The 24273-nt window shown below is 40.3% G+C and overlaps 1 protein-coding gene across 2 annotated transcripts in view; it reads left to right on the top strand.

The window, feature by feature from the left end:
* Positions 1-24273, top strand: part of RTKN2 (rhotekin 2) — an 80249-nt gene that overhangs the window by 6774 nt on the left and 49202 nt on the right. For both annotated transcript variants that reach the window (XM_067465665.1, XM_067465664.1), the window contains exons 2-6: positions 1996-2195; positions 10688-10746; positions 16715-16768; positions 19620-19737; positions 21625-21828. In XM_067465665.1, coding sequence (XP_067321766.1) covers positions 2029-2195; positions 10688-10746; positions 16715-16768; positions 19620-19737; positions 21625-21828 — 602 coding nt within the window. In that variant the 5' untranslated portion in view covers positions 1996-2028. The remainder of the gene's footprint in view (positions 1-1995; positions 2196-10687; positions 10747-16714; positions 16769-19619; positions 19738-21624; positions 21829-24273) is intronic.

Genomic DNA, 24273 nt, shown 5'->3' with positions numbered 1-24273 from the left:
CCCGACCCCCAGGTTGAGAAACGCTGCTAGATCTCTATCTATCTATCTATATATATATACACACACATACACACATTGTAAACTGCATTAACTTTGCATTTTTACATTAGTATCAATCTTTGTCCTGGGTGTTTCATGTATGCATTTTACTAGCATATTTCGTGTGCTTTAACCTTATACACTCTCATGTCGTGGATTCCACTTTGTAGCCCCATTTCTTAAGATTGGCTCTGCATCTCTTGGTGCCAGAGCACAGTCTATTCAGTGCATTCCAAGTCGCCCAGTTTTCTCTGTGCCCAGGGGGCACAGACAAATGATTCTCTCATTTGGTATCAGCCATTGATTGAGGTTCTGGGTTTGAGCGCACCACTTTTGGACTCTCGCTTGCTGAGGTGTTCCAGTGAGTGTCTCTGTAGATCTTAGAAAACTATTTCTTGATTTAAGTCGTTGACGTGCTGGCTGATACCCAAACAGGGGATGAGCTGGAGATGTCACTGCCTTGGTCCTTTCACTGTTGGCTGCTACTTCCCGGCGGATGTCAGGTGGTGCAATACCAGCTAGGCAGTGTAGTTTCTCCAGTGGTGTAGGGTGCAGACACCACGTGGTAATGCGGCATGTCTCATTAAGAGCCACATCTACCGTTTTAGCATGGTGAGATGTGTTCCACACTGGGCATGCGTACTCAGCAGCAGAGTAGCATAACGCAAGGGCAAATGTCTTCACTGTGTCTGGTTGTGACCCCCAGGTTGTGCCAGTCAGCTTTCGTATGATATTGTTTCTAGCACCCACCGTTTGCTTGATATTCAGGCAGTGCTTCTTGTAGGTCAGGACACGGTTCAGGGTGACTCCCAGGTATTTGGGTGCGCTGCAATGCTCCAGTGGGATTCCTTCCCAGGTGATCCTCAGAGCTCAGGATGCTTGTCTGTTCTTAAGGTGAAAAGCACATGTCTGTGTTTTAGATGGATTAGGGATCACTGGTTTTCCCTGTAATAGGCAGTAAGAGCACCTAGAGCTTCGGAGGGCTTCTGTTCAACCATCTGAAAGAACCCTGCTTGAGCAGTAATGGCACGAACATCAGCATAGAATATCACCACCTGACATCCGCCAGGAAGTAGCAGCCAATAGTGAAAGGACCAAGGCAGTGACATCTCCAGCTCATCCCTTGTTTGGGTATCAGCCAGCATGTCAATGACTTAAATCAAGAAATAGTTTTCTTAGATCTACAGAGACACTTGCTGGAACACCTCAGGAAGCGAGAGTCCAAAAGTGGCAGGCTCAAACCCAGAACCTCAATCAATGGCTGATGCCAAATGAGAGACTCCCTCCTGGGCACACAGAAGACTGGGCGACTTGGAAGGCACTGAACAGACTGCGCTCTGGCACCATGAGATGCAGAGCCAACCTGAAGAAATGGGGCTACAAAGTGGAATCCACGACATGCGAGTATGGAGAAGAGCAAACCACAGACCACCTGCTGCAATGCAACCTGAGCCCTCCTACATGCACAATGGAGGACCTTCTTGCAGCAACACCAGAGGCACTCCAAGTGGCCAGATACTGGTCAAAGGGTATTTAATCAACTACCAAGCTTGCAAACTTTGTGTTTTGTCTGTCTGTTTGTTATGTTCTGTTAAAAATGTAATACAATTGTCTGGTTGCCCCTGACATGGTAAATAAATAAATATCCCAACAATAATGGGTTTGAGAACTGGAATATGGAAACCAAGAAAGAGGCCGACTGCTTGTGTCAGGTAATGATGTGAAAAGGATTGTCTGTTTTTCTCAAGGTGAATTTCTTGATTCGCCAAGTATCTTTGGCTTACGTTAGGTTGTAATCTCAAGTGGTATATAGCCCTGGCAAATTCAAGATCTATGGTTTTTCCCCTAGGGACATACCAATATAGTACACATTGTTTCTAATTTAATAAATCCCACTTTTATTGTAATTCTGCAATTGAGGTTTATGCGACACTTCTTTTATGTTTTGGCATTTAGGACTGCAGCTTTCAAGAAAAAATTGACTTTGAAATGCGAATGCGAGAAGGAATATGCAAACTGCTTGCTGTGAGCACACAAAAGGAACAACTTTTGCATGCTGTTAAAAACCTGATGGTTTGCAATGCTCGCATACGTGCCTACAGTACAGAACTACAGAGCCAGGCACGGGAATCGACTAGGAACCCAGCCACAGGAAGGTCAGTAATTTGAGCGTTTATACATGACAAGTGTTAATGGGAGTAATAATCCAAGTTTTGGGTGGGCGGGATGAGAAAGAAGCTTCATGAGTGTCCAGAAATCCTCCTCAAGTCTCTTGTTCACTTTTTTTTTTCAAATATAGTGAAATTTCAACTAAAAAGTGTCCCAATTTAAGAGAGTTTGAGTTAAGAGCAGATTCTCAGCCTGAGTTTCGCTTTGACATACAAGCAGTGTTTGAGTTGAGCACTCGAGCAAGAGTTCAAGGCTTCAAGGGAGCAGCCTCCGTGAATTGTACTCTTGTCCATTTTGAGAGATTACTGTCAACTTTGCTCTTGTCGGCAAAGTTGATTTTATATGGTTTTTATACCTGGTATGTTTGGCTTCATGAAGCCAGATGTAGAGAGAGAGCAAGAGAGGGAGGGAGGCTGGAATGAGTACAGCAGGGGTCCTCAAACATTTTTAAAATAATTTTATTGTGTTTTGTAATTAGTGACTGACATGGCAAACTGACAAACATAACACACAAATCATACAAATAATAATTAAAAGAGAAAAAAAAACATATCTACTAAGTTACAAACCAAACACCGTTTGACAAAAATATACAAAACATTAAATATGACATTTTCCCTATAATTTCCAGATACCTCAAGTGAGCATTTATCTTCTTTTCTTTTACATTTAAATGTTTAATTGAGGGTTATCCCATAACCTACCCTATCCTTGCTCGGAAGGTCATTCTTTTATTCCTATTTTAAGATAATTTTTATTTGTTCTTTTTCCAGATAATTGATAATTTTCTTCCAATTCGTCTTGTCGGGTACTGATATATTTTGAGATACTTTCTGAGTTAACAGATCTATATTCTTCATATCCGTAGTCTTCTTAATCCAGGAGTTAATCGTTGGTATTTCTATACTTTTCCACTGCTGCTGTAGTGAGATAGAAGAAAATCTTGTCATCGTTCTTGTCTAAATTGAAGTCCGTCATTCCCAGCAAAAAATATTCCAGTTAGAATTCAAATTGTAGTTGTAATATTTCTCCAATCTTTTTATATATTTCGTGCCAGAACTTTTTGACAGCTCCACAGTCACACCACATATGTCGGAATGTGCTCACTTTCTTCTCACATCTCCAACATTTCCTGTTTGTTTTCCCCTTAATATACCTCACAAGTTTCTCTGGTGTGTGGTACCATAGATAGAACATTTTGAACAAGTTCTCTTTTATCTCAGTCGTGTATGTGTATTTTAGTTTCTTTGACCAGACCTCCTCCCACTTTGGCATGGTTATCGTATGTCCTACTATTTTTGCCCATTTTACCATTACTTCTTTTACTTGCTCTTCTTTTGTTTCCCAGCTTAACAGTTGTTGATATAATCTCTTTATCACTTTGGTATCTGTTTTTATAATCTTATCCCACAAGTTTTCCTTTGTCTCAAATCCCTTCATTTTGTCTTCTTTATAGTTCTCAGTTATTTGCCAGTATTGGAACCAGTTTGTCTTTGGTTCTATTAATTTAATCTCATCTAGTGTTTTCAGTCTTGTTGTCTGGTTACTTACATTGAGTATTTGCCTATAGGTCAGCTAGTTGTCATTTGCCATTTCCCTTCTTTGATCTGCCTCGTTTGGCAAGAACCACATTGGGGTCTTGGACTACCATCTCCCCTTGTATTTGTTTCATGTTTTTACCAGTGCTGCTCTTATAATATGGTTGCTAAAATTTTTCTCCATTTTCATCTTCCTCAAACTTTTTAAACAGAGGGCCAGGTCACTGTCTCTCAAACTGTTGAAGGCTTGGGTTATAATTTGAAAAAAAAACATGAATGAATTCCTATGCCCACTGCACATATCTTATTTGTAGTGCAAAAAGAAAACACTTAAAACAATACAATAATTAAAATGAACAATTTTAACAAATATAAACTTATTAGTATTTCAGTGGGAAATGTGGGCCAGCTTTTGGCTGATCAGATAGGATTGTTGTGCGCTTTCAAGTCATTTCAAACTTAGGTTGACCTTGAGCGAGGGCTGGGTAAATGACCTTGGAGGGCTGTATCCGGCCCCTGGGCCTTAGTTTGAGGACCCCTGCTGTAGAGCTTCAAGGAAGCAGGCTCCGTGAATCGTGCTCTTGTCCACTTTGGGAGATTACTGTCCGCTTTGCTCTTATCTGCTTTGAGAAACTTTGGGTTAGCTGATTTTATATGGTCTTTATACCTGGTATGTTTGGCTTCATGAAGCGAGAGGTAGAGAGAGAGCAAGAGAGGGAGGGAGGCTGGAATGAGTACAATATGAAGAAAAGGATGCTCCTGCCTCTTTGCTTTGTGCTTCCTTGTCACAACTTTGTGCTTCTACCATTTTAAAGTTAATCTTTCTTTTTATTGTTCCATGTGAATGTTCATTTATACATTATTTGTTATTTATAATGTGCATTTTCTTATTTAAAAACACGTAACAATAAAGGGGGAGGTTCGGGGGTTGGAATGAATTAATAGTATTTCATTGGGAAAATTTGCTTTAAGATAAAGGTGTTTTGAGTTAAGAACTTGGTCATGGAACAAAGTCAGTGCTTAAGTCAAGGCATCACTGTGGATCACTGTAGTGCTGGCTTTGGCCTATAAAGCCCTAAACGGCCCCGGCCCGATTTACCTGTCAGAACGCATCTCCCCCTATGAACCATTTAATTGGGCCTGGAAACTCATCGGCAGCCAGTGGAGCTGCTTTAATAGGGGTATGGTATATGCTCCCAATAACCAGCTCCAGTTAGTAATCTGGTCACCGACCTTTGCACTAATTGCAGTTTCCGAGCCGTCTTCAAAGGCAGCCCCACGTAGAGTACATTGCAGTAGTCCATTTTTTAAGTTACTTAAGGCATGGACCACTGACTAACGAGATGACATCTCCAAATCTGGAACTGATTAATGTTCAGAAGAAGATTCAGAGGGCATGATTACTATTCTTGAGTAGGTCTAGTAGAAGAAAATGTATAGTATTGGGAATGTAGTATAAAGGCTGTCCCTGAGTTACAAACAAGATAGGTTATGTAGGTTTGTTCTTAAGTTGAATTTGTATGTAAGTCAGGCCATGTACTTTTTTAGGTGTAACTAGTCAGTTTGGGGACTTCCTGTACTGTATTGAGCTCAGTATGACAGATGGAGTCCTGACAGTGTTAACTACCTCAAGTGTATAGACAGAAATTGTGTAACTGGGAAATTGCAACCGTTTGTGGAGATGGAGCCTGTTTTCGTTGCGATTTCTTTCTCCATTTCATTGTCTTATTCTGGTGAAGTGATCTGGCATGGAAGTGGATGTTCTTTATTAAGTGACACCATCATAAAACTTTATATTCAGCTAGTGCCAAAGATAATTTTGGTCTGTGTAAAATTCTGCTTAAATGTAGTATATGAGTTTCACATTGCAGTGGTGTTTCTTTAAGAGGGTGATCTAACAGAGATGCATCCCTAAGGAAACACAGACAGACACAAGGGGGATCTTTCGTGGTACTATGACTGGTATGGATCTGTTTCCTCCAAAGTTTCTCTCATCTATATAAATAAAAATGTAATGTTCGTTTGTGGGATTAACAGAACTCAAAAACCACTGGACGAATTGACACCAAATTTGGACACAAGTCACCTAACAACCCAATGTATGTCCTTCACTAAAAAAAAAAAAATAAATTGATTTTGTCATTTGGGAGTTGTAGTTGCTGGGATTTATAGTTTACCTAAAATCAAAGACTATTCTGAACCCCACCAATGATGCAATTGAATCAAACTTGGTGCACAGTTCTCCCATGACCAAAAGAAATTACTGGAAGGGTTTGGTGGGCAGTGTCCTTTGGTCTTGGAGTTGTAGTTCACCTACATCCAGAGATCACTGTGGACTCAAACAATCATGGATTTGGACCAAACTCTACGCGAATACTCATTATGCCCAAATGTGAACATTGGTGGAGTTTGGGGGAAATAGAATCTTGACATTTGGGGGTTGTAGTTGCTGGGATTTATAGTTCACCTATAATCACAGAGCACTCTGAACACCACCAATGATAGACTTGGGCCAAACCTCACACGCAAAACCCCCATGTGGGCCACAGCAACGCGTGGCAGCGGACGGCTAGTCTATATAAATAAAAATGCAATGTTCGTTTGTGGGATTAACATAACTCAAAAACCATTGGACGAATTGACACCAAATTTGAACAGCATACATCTAACAACCCAACGTGTGTCCATCACTCAAAAAAATTGATTTTGTCTTTTGGGAGTTGTAGTTGCTGGGATTTATAGTTCACCTACAATCAAATAGCATGATAGAATTGAACCAACCGGGGCATACAGGACTCCCAGGACCAACAGAAAACCCTAGAAGGGTTTGGTGACCTTGAGTTTCGGAGTTGTAGTTCACCTACATCCAGAGACTACCATAAACCAAATGTGGCACGAATATTCCATATGCCCAAATATGAACACAGATGGAGTTTGAAGGAAATAGATCTTGACATTTGGGAGTTGTCATTACTGGGATTTACAGTTCACCTACAATCAAAGAGTATTCTGAACCCTACAAACGACAGAATTGGGGCAAACCTCCCACACAGGACCCCCATGACCAACATAAAATACTTAAGGCCATCCAGTCCAACTCTCTTCACCAGGGCATGAAAATGTAATCAGAGCCATCCAGCCATAGATATAGATGGATAGATATGACACACACACACAGATCATCATAGATTTGAAAGGGACCCCTAAAGAAGGACTATGATATGTTGCATATTCCAGAGTAGGCAAACCAGACACTCTCCAAATCAACACTGACAATGTCTACTCACAAGCATAAAGAAATTACATATATTAGAAACCAACACTTTCTCATTACTTTATTTTCCAGATCATCAGACTGGGCCACAGTAACGCGTGGCAGGGGACGGCTAGTACAACTATACTAACACTTTAATTACTGAGCCACTTGGGGGAGCGGTTCCCATGTAGCAAGGCTAACTTGTCCACAGTTTCAGATTCTAACGTAACAGCACAGTAAAGTCTACAAAATTATTGTGTCAGCAACAGAAAAAAGCCCACTGTTGTCAAAAGCAAGGCTCCTTTGGACCTGGATTGGTCAAACATTGTTTCTTAGTGTCACATTTCCAGTGCTTGTCTAGAGCTGGCATAAGTGCCGAGAATATCAAATCTATTCCACATTTCGTACTCATTAAAAATGATTAATTGGTGCCACCTGCTGGTTGATTTGGTTAACTACATTGATTTAGCTGTTAATAGTCATGATAGGGGTAAACTCTACAGAAATATGGTTTTGGATTTTGAAATAATTTTTGTGTGTGGTTATGGTGAAGATTGTGCTGTATAGTATCATTAGTGGCTCATTTAAGATTAAGGCTGGCTTTAAGTATCCATGACAGCAGTCCCTGTTCCCTCTCTTTGAAGCAGTGACTAATTGTTAAATTAAGTAGTGCACAGTTTACACCTGTCATTAGAAACAGGGCTATAAATGTTCACAATGTTTAGCCAAATAACTGTTAGTAGATCAAAATATCCATGCTGACCTTTATATATATATATATATATATATATATATATACATACATACATACATATAAATGTAAATAAAAATAAAAAATGTAATGTTGGTTTGTGGGATTAGCAGAACTCAAAAACCACTGGGTGAATTGACACCAAATTTGGACACAAGATACCTTACAACCCATTGTATGTTATTCACTCATAAAACACTGAAAAACACAGCAAAAGAGACTTAAAAAGGCAAAAAACAAAAAAAAATACATTACAACGCACGCACAAAACCACATATATATACACAAACACATATATACATATATATGCATATACACACAAAACACATACACAGAAAGGAGGAAAGGAGAGAAGGCAGGAAAGAAAAGCACAGAAGGAAGGAAGGAGAGAAGAAGAGAAAGAAGGAGGGAAGGAGAGAAAAAAGGAAAGAAAGAAAGTTAGAGAAGGAAGGGGAGAAGGAGGGAGAGAAAGAGGGAGAGGAGGAGGAGGGAAGGAGAGAAGGAAGGGAAAAAAGGGTAGAGAAGGAAGGAGGGAGAGAAAGAGGGAAGGAGAGGAGGAAGGAAAGAAAAGGGTAGAGAAGGAAGGAAGGAGAGAAGGGGGAAGGAGATAAAGAAGGAAAGAAAGAAAGAAGGGTAGAGAAGGAGGGAAGGAGAGAAAGAAGGAAAGAAAGAAGGGTAGAGAAGAAAGGAAGGAGAGGAGGGAGAGAATGAAATAAAAAAGTGAAAGGGAGGGAAGGAGAGAAGGAACGAAAGAAAGAGGGAGGGAAGAAAGGAAAGACATAAGGAAAGGTGGAACCAAAGAGCAAAGGAAACTAGAAAAGAAACTGGTAGAGAAGGAAGAAAGAAGGGAAAGAAAAAGAGGGAAGGAAAGAGGGAGGGAGGGAAGGAAGAAAGAGAGAGAAAGAGGAAGGTTGGTCACAGCAATGCGTGGCGGGTATAGCTAGTCTATATAAATAAAATTGTAATGTTCGTTTGTGGGATTAACAGAACTCAAAAACCACTGGATAAATTGATATCAAATTTGGGCACAAGACACCTAACAACTTCCTTCACTCAAAAAAATTGATTTTGTCATTTGGGGTTTGTAGTTGCTGGGTTTTATAGTTCACCTACAATCAAAGAGCATTCTGAACACCACTAATGATGGAATTGAACCAATCTTGGGACACACTTCTCTCATGACCAATAGAAAATACTGGAAGGGTTTGGTGGGCAGTGTCCTTTGGTTTTGGAGTTGAAGTTCACCTACATCCAGAGATCACTGTGGGCTCAAACAATGATGGATCTGGACCAAACTTTACACGAATACTCAATATGCCCAAATGTGAACACTGGTGGAGTTTGGGGAAAATAGAATATTGACATTTGGGAGTTGTAGTTGCTGGATTTATAGTTCATCTATAATCAAGAGCATTCTGAACACCACCAACGATAGAATTGGACCAAACCTCCCACACAGGACCCCCATGTGGGCCACAGCAACGCATGGCAGGGGACAGCTAGTATATAAATAAAAATGTAATGTCCCTTTGTGGGATTAACAGAACTCAAAAAGCACTGGACGAATTGACACGAAATTTGGACACAGTACACCTAACAGTCTAACGAGTGTCCATCACCCCTAAAAACACACACACACAACCCCAGTGGAATAGACTTAAAACCCCCAAAATACACCATATACATATACACTCATATACATATACACGCGCACACATTCATACACACACACGTGTATATATGTGCACAAACACACAAATACACACACATACATATGGAAGAACTTTCTGACTGTGAGAGCCGTTCTGCCCCGGAGTGTGATGGAGGCTCCTTCTTTGGAAGGTTTTAAACAGAGGCTGGATGGCCATTTGTCAGGGATGATTTGAATGCAATATTCCTGCTTCTTGGCAGGAGGTTGGACTGGATGGCCCATGAGGTCTCTTCCAACTCTGTGATTCTATGATTCTATATACATACACATATACGTACACATGCACACACATACACACAAATATTCATATACACAAGCACACACATATACACAATATGCATGTACACCTATAAACACAGACACATATATATACACCCACAAATACACATATATACACAAATACAACATATATACAAATACACTCATATACATATACACATGCACACATACATATATACATATACACAAGCACACACATATGCACAATATGCATCTACACATATAAACACACATACACAAATATATACACACACAGAACACATACACACAGACTGGGCCACAACAACGCGTGGCAGGGGACAGCTAGGATATATATATATATACATTTTTATTTATATACTAGCTGTCCCCTGCCACGCGTTGCTGTGGCCCACATGGGGGTTCTGTGTGGGAGGTTTGGTCCAATTCTATTGTTGGTGGTGTTCAGAATGCTCTTGATTGTAGATGAACTATAAATCCCAGCTACTACATCCCAGCTATACTATATACTATATATATATATACACACACACACACACACACACATATATAGCTCCCTTAGACCCGAATTCTAAGTATAGTCTCAACTGGAGCTAATTTTGTGTCAGAAAGCGGGGATTCAAACTCTGGTCTCCAGAGTTGTAGTTCACAGTTTGAATTATTGCCCTATGTTACCTTTCAGTTTCATTGTATTCATTGTTATATTTATAACAGTAGAATTTAATTAGTATAATACCACAAATGCATTAGCAGTGTTGTATGAAATGCTAAATTTATGTGTCATTTTTAGCTCCAGAGTAGTTTAATTTTCATTTTAGAGGTGCCTCTTTGTGTGTTGGATGCTTATAAAGCTTAATCACATACAGATTAATTGAAGCTCAGACAAATGCATCTTGAAACAACAGAGGAAAGCAGGTATACATTCATTTCTTAGTTTAAGAACCATGTTTGTTTTCTTTTCTTAGATGTTTAAATTTTGCAGCAAAAGAACGTACAGCCTGTAGAGGCAAGATTGCCATATCAGGTATGCTTATTTTCCGAAAACCTAACAGTAGGAATGTGTATACATGAATGCTAGAAATACTGCTGAATTGGCAGTATAAACTGCAATACGCTGTCTGCTCACTGAAATGCATGCTGCGTCTTTATTATGCCTTTGTGAAATTGCTGAATGTGGTTAACTGTGACCAAATCATACAGGTAATAAATGCATTTATTCTGGTCAAGATAATATTATTGTCCAAACTGGAGAAGGAAAGATGGAGGATGAAGCACTGGTGTTTTTGAAAAGAAAATTGTAGTTGGTAACTACAGAATTCCTGTAGTTGATCAGGAATTCTGGGAGCCGAAGTCCCAAATACCTGGAGGGCCAAGGATTGGACACCACTCTGTTATTTATTTATTTATTTATTTATTTACTTGCTATACTTATATAGTAAGTAATGGTGGCGGGGTGCTGTTGGGCTTGGCCTCATGTAAGCCGCTCCAAGTCCCTTGGGGAGATGGTGGTGGGGTATAAATAAATTATTATTATTATTATTATTATTATTATTATATACCGTCCCTCTCAGCCCGCAGGCAACTCGGGGTGGTGTACAGTTGGTACCAAGATCATAAAATACAATTTCAATACCATAAAAAGAATCAGAGAACATAAAGCCATAGCAAAGTCAATTAAAAACACAAATTCATTAGGGGTTCCTTGTTAAAACATTGTTCAGTCACGCCGTCAACCATTCCATTTTCCTATGTCTGTTACACTGTATTAGCAAACGCCTGCTCAAAAAGTCAAGTCTTGACTTTTTTTTTTGAAAGGTCAAAATGGAGGGGGTCAATCTGATATCCTTAGGGAGGGTGTTCCATGGACGAGGGGCCACCACTGAGAAGGCCCTGTCTCTTGTCCCCGCCAAACGTACTTGTGACGAAGGCGGGACCGAGAGCAGGGCCTCCCCAGATGACCTTAAAGTCCTGGAAGGTTCATAAGGAGAGATGTATTTGGACAGATAAATTAGACAGATAATTGTAAACCGATTTGGTGATATAATAATAATAATAATAATAATAATAATAAACTTTATTTATACCCTGCCACCATCTCCCCAATGGGGACTTGGAGCGGCTTACATGAGGCCAAGCCCAAACAACAAATTACAATAAAATAAAACTGAAAACGCAAACAATAAATAACAACATAATTACATAAAACATGTGAAAACATAGCAATATAAAATTACAATAGGAACAATCACAATGACAATGGGCGGGCTACATGTAATGGTTAAAAGAGAGACTAATTAAAACTCAGGCGAGATAAGAAAGAGACATTATTTGCGGAGGAGGACTCATTATAGTGGAGGTTGTGGAATCAAGCTTTCCCACAAAGGGGGGGGGGGGGGGGACATGTACTCTAATGACAAAATGTTGAGGCAAGGCAATACTGTGAGAATGTAAACCTATTCATGAAAAGCGCAGCGGAAGAGCCAGGTTTTAAGGTTCTTTTTAAAGGTTTCTAGGGTAAGGGCTTTCCTAATTTCTCCAGGTAGTGAGTTCCAGAGTCGGGGGCCACAGAGGATAAAGCTCTCTTCCTTGTACTTACCAGGCGAGCTTGTGAAATTGGCAGGGGCAAAAGAATCCCCCCCCCCCAGAAGAACAGAGGGCCCGAGTTGGTTCATGGAGGGAGATACGGTCATGAAAGGAGGCGGGTTTTATAGCTGAGTCCAGGAGGACATCCCAAACTGCGGACCTGTGATTTCAGGGGGAATGCAACCCCATCCAGCACAGGTTGCCACCCAATACCCCAGTCAGTTGAGCGACTGACCTGGAGGACCTCTGTTTTTATCAGGATTGATCCTCAGCTTGTTCTTCCTCATCCAGGTCGTCCAGCAGCCAGGTACTAGTCCAGTATCTTCGGGGCTTCCTTGGAGTCTGGTGGAAATAAGTAGTGGAGTTGGGTGTCATCTGCATAGAGATGGCACCGCACTCCAAAACTCTGGATGACCTCTCCCAGCGGTTTCATGTAGATGCTAAATAGTATGGGGGACAGAATAGAACCTTGCAGGACCCCCCAGGTCAATGGTCAGGGGTCCGAGCAGGAGTCCCCCAGCTTCACCAGCTGGGAGCGACCCTCCAGGAAGGACCGGAGTCACAGGATAACCGTGCCCCCGAGTCCCATCCCAGCGAGCCTCCCCAGAAGGATACCATGGTCAATGGTATCAAAAGCTGCTGAGATATCCAAGAGAACCAGCAGGGTCACACTCCCCCTGTCCAACTCCCTGCAGAGGTTATCCACCAAGGCGACCAAAGCCATCTTGGTACTGTGCCCAGGCCTAAAGCTAGACTGCGAACGATCCAGAAAATTGGTGTCATCAAGGAATCCCTGGAGCTGCGAGGCAACCACCCGCTCCAGAACCTTGCCCAAAAAAGGGAGGTTGGAAATTAGTCTGTAGTTGTTACATACAGTCGGGTCTAACGAGGTTTTCTTTAGTAGAGGTTTTACGACCGCCTGCTTAAGGCAGGACGGGAATTTCCCCTGGCCCAATGAAACATTTAGTATTGCAACAAACCATTCGAACAACCCTTCTCTGGCTAGTTTAACTAGCCAGGACGGGCAAGGATCCAGAGCGCAAGTGGGCGCTCTCACCGTCCCAAGGATCCCCTCAACGTCATCAGGTTGAACAAGACGGAAAGAACCCCATAAGATCGAACAGACAGGTGCCCGGTTACCTCATCTGGCACTGCGTTTAAACTGGAATCCAGCTCAAGATGTATTGGAGCAACTTTGCCTGCAAAGTGGTGCGCAAAATCGCTGCACCAAGTTGCCGAGGCGTCAGGAAGCCTCCCAACCTTGGGAGTGTGAACTGTGCTAATGTTTGTATTCTTAGGAGAGAAGCAGAGCCTTGACATTGGGACCATTATGACATCACAGTGGTCAAATATGTATTGTTGCCATTCAGTAGGAGGGTTGCATATTATTTCAAAGACATTGCTGCATCATCGTAATGTTAGACATCGTAGCCTCTGGTGACCTCAGCCAATAACATATTGTTCGAATAAATATTAAAAATGCTTTGAAGCAGACACTCAAGCAAATATATCAGCTGTTCAATTTCCTGCTGAAATAGGAGAGTTCAGTAAACCAGTCTATAGGCAAAAGAATGGCTGCTGATGAATCTAGAGAGACTTAATCTTTGTTGATTTAAAGCTCTTCACTTCTACTATACAGCATTTCCCTGTATGTTTCACACATTTTATGGAGTTTTATTCTGTACTTTTGATTTGTACTCTTGACTGGAAATCAATTGTGGTTCTGGTTTTAGTACACAGAACAAAACATCTCTGTTACTATTGGAGGCATCATGTCATCTTAAACTGAATTTGCCCTATTTTTCCCAAAGGTGTTGGAAAGATTTGGAACATGATTGTGCCTTCTGTTTTTTGTTAAGGGGTTTAAATTGTTTTGCATATTGGCAGATGAGTCAAAAGTGCCATGTGCCCTGTAAAATTTTCTCTTAATTTCAAAATTTTGGAGTATATTTTCGTTTTAAGAGTAGCAAGAGCTGACATAAGAAAACGAGTTATGTTGGATAAGACCAAATGGCTCTCTCACCTGGCAGTCACATAATAATAGAATCATCTATATAAATAAAAAGGTAATGTTCGTTTGTGGGATTAACATAACTCAAAAACCACTGGACTCTCCCTTGTTTTAAACCCCTCTCCTGCCTATATTTGTCACCAGATGATATACAGATGCATACTGTTTCTGGTTCTGAAAGAAATATATAGCTGACATGGATTAGTTATGCAATAGTCTCAATAAGTTCATCAAGTCCCCATTTAAAGCTGGGCATTCACCTTTGCTTCTTTTGTTAACTAATTCCAGTCTGCTTATGCAGGGGTCCTCAGACTTTTTAAACAGAGGGCTAGGTCAGAGTCCCTCAAACTAATGGAGGGCCTGATTATAATTTGAAGCAAAAAAAGAATGAATTCCTATGCACACTACACATATCTTATTTGTAGTGCAGAAAAACACTTAAAAACAATACAATAATTAAAATGAACGAATTTAACAAATATAAACTTATTAGTATTTCAGTGGAAAGTATGGGCCTGCTTTTGGCTGATGAGATAAGATTGTTGTGGTGGTGGTGTGCTTTTAAGTCATTTCAGACAGGTTGATCCTGAGTGAGGGCTGGGTAAATGACCTTGGAGGGTCATATCTGGCCCCCGGGCCTTAGTTTGAGGACCCCTGGCTTATACCTTGTATGATTTTATTTATCGTATCAGAAGCAAATTGAGAATACAGTTAAGATGTGTGTGTGTGTGTGTGACACACACTACAAGCAAAGTCAAAAACTTGGCATTATATTCAACTTTGTTTGACCAGAAGCTGGCCACTTGGGGTGCCCTCTGGTGTCATAGAATCATAGAGTTGGAAGAGATCTTGTGAGCCATCCAGTCCAACCCCCTTCTAGGAAGCAGGACAATCACATTCAAAGCACCCCCAATACATGGCAATCCAACCTCTGCTTAAAAGCCTCCCAATAAGGAGCCTCCACCACACTCCAGGGCAGAGAGTTCCACTATTGAACAGCTCTCAGTCAGGAAGTTCTTCCTAATGTTCGGGTGGAATCTCCTTTATTGTAGTTTGAAGCTATTGTTCCATGCCCTAGTCTCCAGGGCAGCAGAAAATAAGCTTGCTCCCTCCTCCCTATGTATGTGTGATGAAAGAGGGAAGATAAACTCTCCACATGCACATTTACCACAGCATTTGCCAAGTCTTTCCTTATTTGCCTTTTCCCATTAAGATAAACCATTCTTTTTTAAATATATATATATTTATTGGTTTTCTTAGAATACATCAAAATACATCAATACCTTCAATACTCTTATATACCATCCTCAATTCATTACATCAACTATAAGTGTATATATATCTTGTATACTTTTTTTTCACCTCTGTGCCCCCCTTCCGAGCCACTTCAGTTTGCAAACTCTTTCCAAAATACCATTTATTCTTGTGGAGGTAATTTCCCATCTACTTCTTTTAATCCATTCTCAATAAATTTTCCCCAAACTTTATCAAAGTCGTTTTCCTTCCATACCCCTTTCCTGACTCTTAACCTACAACGAATTCACTATGACGACTGACCATTGTTATTATGTGATTGATTGTTATAACATTTTAATTGAATATATTATATGATTTTTTAATGATTGTTTTGTGATTTTATTGTTGGAAGATAGAGGGGAGAAGACCGGTATACAAAATTGCTAAATAAATAAATAAATACATGTCAATTTATCGCTTATTGCTATTTTCCATAGTTCTTTATACCACTCTTCAATTGATATATTTATTTTACCTTTCCAATTCTTCGCTATCAGTAATCTTGTTCTAAGTATTGAAACATTTCTTCACTTAACAAAACGTACGATCTGATGCATACAAAACCGCTATTATTGAGCTCCAGTCTAAACAGAGAAATTTGCAGGTCTAAAACTAGACCATTATTATTATTATTATTATTATTATTATTATTAAACTTTATTTGTACCCCGCTAGCATCTCCCGAAGGATTCGATGCAGCTTACACAGGCCGAGGCCTCAACACACAACACAACAATATAATCTAAGCAAATCAAACAATTAAAAACAGAATAAAGCAAAATAAACAACAGGCACAATACAGTAAACACAATAAAACTGGGCCATTATCTTGATTAAATCATGAACTAAAGTGCAAATACACCAAATGTCACATTTTCTAAGTGTTGCTATGATGTAAAGATTGCATATTTCTCTATTTCACTCAACTTGTTTGCGAAATGCTAACCAAAGGAGCCTTGTGATTCATGCTACTTGATCGGTCTGGTTGTAGTTGTAGAGAATGCCAGATAAAGATGACAAGAAAAGTGATTCTGACAATTTTTGGATTGTATTGAGACCACAGCATGACATCACCAAACTTATTTTTTCTTACTGACTTTAGGTCTCCGAATCCCACTGATGTGGAAAGGCTCTGATCACTTCGGCAGTAAAGACAGTATGTATGTTTTAAATATAATTATGAAAAGCTACACAGGAGACTTTATTTGTTTATTTATTTATTTATTTAATCAATTTTATATACCGCCACTCCCCGAAGGCTCGGAGTGGTTTACAATATACATATGTGATACATTACATTTAAAATCAAAGAAAAATTTCAATCAGCAAGATTGAAATGGCAGCCTAAATAAATAAGTTTTACAAGTGCTACGAAAAGATAGTAAGTCTCAAAGAGCTTGTGTTTCTGCTGGCAAGGCATTCCACAGGTAAAGAGCTACCACCATGAATGCTCTACGCCTAGTAGACATCCGGTGAAAGGTCCTAAAATTGGGAACTTCAAGGAAATTCTGATTGTCTGAACAAAGTGATCTCGGGGGTTGGTAGGGGATGAGGTGGTCCCTCAGGTACTCTGGCCCCAGGCCATATAAGGCCTTAAAAGTAAGAATCAGCACTTTGAAGGTAATCCGGTGCTCAATCAGCAACCAGTGCAGTTGCTGCAAGATTGGAGTGATATGACACCTCACTGGGACCCCTGTGAGAAGCTGGGCAGGAGCATTTTGCACTAGTTTAAGTTTCCAGATCACCGAGAAAGGAAGGCCTACGCAGAGGGTGTTACAGTAGTCCAACCTTGAGCTGACCATAGCCTGGATCACCGTGGCCAGGTCATCCCTGGACAGATAGGGAGCCAAACGCCTACCCTGGCGCAGATGGAAAAATGCGGCTCTGCTCGCAGCGGAGGCCTGGGCCTCCATCGTCAGCAGAGGGTCTAAAAGGACTCCCAGACTCTTTACCAAAGATGACGAGCATAATGTCATGCCATCCAGGGTAGGCAACTGGATCGCCCCTCCATCCGGCCGACCCAACCAAAGGATCTCCGTCTTCGCTGGATTCACCCTCAACCTGCTGACACGCAACCATCCAGTAACGGCCTCAAGGCATTGATGGAAATTATCGGGTATGGGGTCTGGTCGGCCTTCCATCCTCAGAACGAGTTGAGTGTCATCAGCATACTGTTCCATCCTTCAACATTAGTAGTTCAGCAGAAAGCAATGTGCAGAATTACTTCTTGCTTAATATATTACTTCACAGTGCATCTAACACTTACCATGATAATGATCATTGCATATCTTTGAACTAGGTTGTCAAGAAATTTATAGCTCTTAACATGTACTTCTTGAAGAAGTCTAGCATGAGGGAAGTGAATGATTCTTTCTGCATACTGGGTTGTAGGCAATTTGAAACAGCAGAAGACTATACGGAAAGGACTCCTGCCAGTTAAAAAACTGAAATGTATTGAAATGAAAGTTTGTCTCCTGTTGGATGGATTATTGGCTTGTCTTTACAAATGCATGCAGTTTGTTGTGTCACGGAGATTAACCTAGAGTCTTTTCTAGCTGTATCCTCCCCATTGATTTCACTTTGAATTTCTGTAAGGTCAGCAAGGCTCGGCATGATAAAGTACTCTAATCCTTCATTGTGCATTCATATGACAGTGTACAATCAAGGTGTTGTAATGGTTTTATGTGGGTTTTTTAAAAACTAGTCCTGGCAGGACAAAACTGCTTTCATAAGTTTTTGAAGATGCAAATATAATGTGTGTGTGTGTGTGTCGCCATCCGCTTCCTAGCCGATGCTTATGTGTAGAAACCTAGTTGTATTGTATTAGCATTTAAAGCAGGGATCCTCAAACTAAGGCCCGTGGGCCTGATACGGCCCTCCAGGGTCATTTACCCAGCCCTCACTCAGGGTCAACCTAAGTCTGAAACGATTTGAAAGCACACGACAACAACAACAATCCTATTTCATCAACCAAAAGCAGGCCAACACTTCCCATTGAAATACTAATAAGTTTATATTTGTTAAAATTGTTCTTCATTTTCAATTATTTTAATAATTATTAAATTAAATTATTAAATTAAATTAATTTAAATTAATTAAATTAAATTATTAAATTAAATTAATTATTTTAATAATTATTAATTATTTTCAATTATTGTATTGTTTTAAGTGTTTTTTGCACTACAAAAAATATTTGCAGTGTGCATAGGAATTAATGCATTTTTTTTCAAATTATAAGCCGGCCCTCCAACCGTTTGAGGGACTATGACCTGGCCCTCTGTTCAAAAAGTTTGAGGACCCCTGATTTAAAGTGTGCCTATAACCTTTAAACACACACACACACATATTCAACAACACACACATGTTGTTGAATATATACCGATAGATCAATATTGGGCAGCATTGGACAAAGAGCAGAGTTATGTTATTCCTAACCACCACATTTTGTAGTAGAAATGTCTAATACTAACCCTCAAACCCTCCAGGGAGATGATTCCTGTTGAAATACTATTTCGCACCCAAAGCCTGTTCTGGGCCTAAAATAGTCCGTTTAAAAATAAAAAAGGCTATTCCAAGCTCAGGCAGACACCAAATAGACTTAAAATATCCAAACGTGGCCCACAAATTACTTCTGGGGTCACCATTGGCCACATTTACATTCCCATGGTTTTGTCAGCTAGGAGCCATGGAAATATTTGTGGAGAATATAACCAACAAAGGCAAACCAAAGGGCACAAATTATCTTCTCGTTTTTCATAGTATTAATCCCTGGTATTATGGCACACCTTGATCTGCTTTTCCTCCAGGTCATCTCTTCTTGTTGCTGCCTCTATATGTGTGCAATCCCTTCATCTTGACCACTCTTCAGTACATGGAGAGTTTCATAACACATGTAGGGCAAAAAAACCCAACTTTTAAACTGTGCAGTCTTGTGGCTTTGTTTGTAAAGCTGATTTCCTGTTCTGTAATATTTTGCCTCTCACTTCCTTTCCCTCTTCTTTCTGCAGGAACACAGCGTTACTCAGTTTTTTGTTTGCTCCAAGTAGGAGCTCAGGTTTTTGACACGGAGCTGCTTATTGTGAATAAAACAATCACTGACATATGTTTTGAAAGTGAAGCTGTCTTGTAAGTATCTCTTTATCAAAGCAGGTTTGCAAAGTCTCACCATATTACAAGTTTTTGTTATTATTAATACCTGTACTTTGACTCTCCCTCTTATTTTTTGGTATTTAAGATACCTTGTTCAGAAAAATAAATACTGGTAGTTTGAGTAGAAGTAACTGAGGAATTAATTATTAAGATTTAATTATTAATATGTATTTATTTATGAAATGGGTGCCGGGAAATTAATTTTAAATGCATCCATATAAAATATCTCTACAGCAGTGGAACACTTAATTATTATAAGAAAAATGATAAAGAATTATATTAATATTGTATATTACATTGTACTATAACATTATACTGTAATGTTATTAGTAATATTACATTTAATATATAATTATAATATCATATTAGTAGTAGTATCCTTCATATGAGGTTATTATGGCAGCCTGATAATGTGGATATCAATGGTGGTCATACTGTGGAATGTATTCACTGGTAGAATGCATTCAGTGTGTCAACGGGGAATACATTCCAAGATCTCTCATGGATACCTGAAGCAGTGCATATAATTCTGTATAGGTTGTATGACCAATAATCCTGTATTTCAAGGCGCCTTCTATGGAGGCTCCTTCTATGGAGGCTTTTAAACAGAGGCTGGATGGCCATCTGTTGGGGATGCTTTGAACACAATTGTCCTGCTTCTTGGCAGGGGGTTGGACTGGATGGCCCATGATGTCTCTTCCAACTCCATGATTCTATCGGGGCTGGAAGCATCCCATAGTATCACACCCACAAACACTTCGAGGGGACTTGCCTTGAATGAAGGATTCTGGAAAGCTCACATAGAAAAAAGGTGTTTCTTCAGCTCATCTCAGGTAACACTAAAACCAAGTGGTTTTGAACACTTTAATCAACTAAGCATTCTGACAGAATAAGGCATTTCAAGCAGAGCAAAAGTATAAAACAAGATGCCGCCAAAAAAACCACTATAAATACAACTCCCTTTTCCATGGAATCAATAGCCAGGTTCACTTACCCATGCCTCAGAAAATATTACCCCTGGAAGTGTTTGTGGGTCCTTAGGTGTGATACTATGGTATGTTTTCAGCTCCAACATAATCAAAATACAGGGTTATTATCCATACAACCTATGTAGCACTATTATCCGCAGCTTCAGGTATCCACGGGAAGTCTTCGAATGTACTCCCCATTGACATGGTGAATACATTCTACAGTATGACCACTGTTGATATCCACATTCACATCCATAAAAGATTAGACTGCTAGTGATGGGACAAAGGGTTTGGTGATGATGGTGTTGTGGTGCCTGATGAAGTTTACCTAGAGTCGATGTATATGTCTTCTCTGCTCAAGGCAAGTAATTTTATCTTTGGCTGGACAGTATGTTTGAGAACTGATGTTAGTACTGCCTTCTGTTCATTTTGTTGCTTCTAATATTGAATAGGGAGGGCTTGATTGCACAGTTCAGTCCCCTTATCTGCTGAGCTTGGTACCCACTGTTTCAGTAAGCATTTCCTATAACACAAATTTTGTGGCATGCTTCTGTAGGCACTTGATCATAGAGCTGTGCTTGAGGACCTAAAAAAGCCTGAGTGGTGTTCTTTCTAGGCATTTCTTAGGTGCTCCAACATAATCCTATGTTATTGTTTTGCAGAAGTGTTTATCCATGGTTTTGCATTTCCACAGTAATCCAGAAATGTATTACCACTGGATGTGGAGGTCATACTGCATTATTTTAATTTCATTGGGTGTTTGTGCACTGGCAAACAAAACATAAATACATAGCTTATATAAATAAAGTTTTTCTTTTTATTTACCTATTCTTTTAAAGTTAAATTATGGTTTATGTTCTTTCCCTAATGCCATGAAACGTTTTGTTTCTAGTGAAGAAGTTGGGCCAGACTTCCAGCTCAAGATTGAAGTCTACAGCTGCTGTTGTACTGAAGAATCTTTTGCCATCGCAAACACTCCCAAGAAGCTAGTTAACAAGTTGAAAACCTCAATTGGAAAAGCTACAGGGAAGAAGCTCAGCTCTGCATTAGATGAAGGCAACCTTGATTCCTTGTTGCTCTCTGACACGGTCGTACTGTGAGTGAACTGTTTCTTAATTTAAGCCTGTGTAGGGTTGCTCATTATGTAAACAAGTGCTTGGGAAAGTCCCACATCTATCTGATAAGGTGCTTAGACCAGGAAATGTAACAGTTAGTTTGTATAAATCATAATCTGCAACCCTCAACATTAAATAGACATGGGAGACTTTCCTTTCTTCCTGCTAATGGTTTACCTGAGTGCTGAAGGTAATATGAATACCCTTGGCCCTGCACATTCACGGGGGTTAGGGGTGGAGAAAGCACACAGAAGTGGGAAAAAAACCCAGTATCTCCAGTGATGGGGAGACTGTTACTTGTAGTTGGCAGGTGGTGGATGCTGTGCCTTCCCAAAGCCACAGAGAATGGAGTAGCGACTATTTCAGTTGTCAACTGCTCTCACTGAAGTCTGCAAACTAGTTGACTTCATTGGGAATTAATGTTGACTGAGATTGCCTCTGTTCCACTCCCTACAGGTTGAGGGTGTGTTGCGTTTCCACAGTATGGCCAGTAGCAATCTCACCATCCACTTCCCACTAAAGTCTATGAACTTTGTGGAAGGTGGATGATGATTGCAATAGCTGCTACTCTACTCAGCATGACTTCTATAGTAAGTCCAGCAGTGATCTCATAATCCACCCCTCTCTGGTTCTTGTGTGGTGGTGGTGAGGGGTGTGTTTGGTGATTTGAATCTGTTACTATTCTGTTCCATCCATTCATTCATTCATTCATTCATTTGTTTGTTTATTTATTGTATTTGTATACCGCCTTTCTCAGCCAATTGGCAACTCAAGGCGGTTTCCAACAAATCAGTACACATAAAACATAATATAAATTAAGACATTAAACAGTATAAAACATCACAAGAGCAATAAAAACAACATCCCTAGCGTCTCCTTATTGTCAAGCATTGTCCAGTTCCATTGTCAAGTCATTCGATTTCCTATAATAACTACTTTGCATTTGTGAATGCTTGCTCAAACAGCCATGTTTTTACTTGTCTATGAAACCTTAAGAGTGAAGGAGCAGATCTGATCTCCCTAGGCAGGGTATTCCATAGCCAAGGGGCCGCCACTGAGAAGGCCCTGTCTCTTGTCCCCGCCAAACTTACTTGTGACAAAGGCAGAACTGAGAGCAGGGCCTCCCCAGACAATCTTAAAGTTCTTAATGGTTCGTTTGGCTTTAGGGGACATTACAGTTGCAATCTTGCTTTCCATTCCCCAAAGTCTGCTGGTTCCTAGAATGCGGTGGGAGGTGAATGGCTGCATCGCCTCCCAAAGCTGCGACAAACCCATGAATAATCAAAGCAGTGAATGCCAAACCCCTGAATGTGGAGGGCTGACTATACTCTTCTGTAGTGTGATATGCATCATATCTGAATTGTTATCTCCTCTTTTTGCACCAATTGAAAATACAATTTGGCTATTGATCTCCATGCCAAGGAAGAGCCAGCAATCTGTTAGATTTTTTAAAAAAAAAAAAAAAAAACAAGTCTGGGATGTATGTGCAGGTCTGTCACTGTAATTGCCTTCCCAAGTACAATAGTAAAGCGCCAGGGAGAATTCAGTTACTGCTGCAGGAGGAAGACAAGGTGACAGTGCCTATTTTGAGGAGCCAAGTTGTTCCTGCTTTCACTGGAAGAGATACAGGATTATTTTCTGCCACTTCTTATCCTGGTTGTCTGCTGAAGTCATCTTGAACATTCTTGCACCACTGATTGCTCAGTGGGACTGAGGAGAATAGATGGCAGATGAGTAGGAACACAGAAAGGTGCCTTTTATTAGCTCAAACCTCCTGTTCAACTAACCCAATGTTGCCTACCTTTGACTGGCAGGGGCTTTTCAGGTTCTTTGGCAGAACTCTTTCACATCACTTGCTATTGTGGTCCTTTTACTGGAGGTGTCATTTTCTGCATTTAAAGCCTCTCTTTCTTTTTTTTTTTTTGCCTCTGAGCTATGGATTGACAAATGGACAAATAGGAACTAATGACACCAAAAGACTAATAAACAATAGGAGTGTGAACTGTGCAGCCCACTGGATATTGTCAAACTGTTGTTGTTCATTCGTTCAGTCGTTTCCGACTCTTTGTGACTTCATGGACCAGCCCACGCCAGAGCTCCCTGTCGGTCGTCACCACCCCCAGCTCCTTCAAGGTCAATCCAGTCACTTCAAGGATCCCATCCATCCACCTTGGTCATCCCCTCTTCCCTTTTCCTTCCATTTTCCCCAGCATCATTGTCTTCTCTAAGCTTTCCTTTCTTCTCATGATGTGGCCAAAGTACTTCATCTTGGCTTCTACTATTCTCCCCTCCAATGAGCAATCAGGCTTTATTTCTTGAAGTATGGACTGGCTGGATCTTCTTGCAGTCCAAGGCATTCTCAGAACTTTCCTCCAACACCACAGTTCAAAAGGATCTATCTTCCTTCACTCAGCTTTCCCTATGGT

This window comes from Anolis sagrei, chromosome 3 (genome assembly GCF_037176765.1).
Source record: "Anolis sagrei isolate rAnoSag1 chromosome 3, rAnoSag1.mat, whole genome shotgun sequence".
NCBI classification, from domain to species: Eukaryota; Metazoa; Chordata; class Lepidosauria; order Squamata; family Dactyloidae; genus Anolis; species Anolis sagrei.
This window is presented reverse-complemented; position numbering and strand designations above follow the sequence as displayed.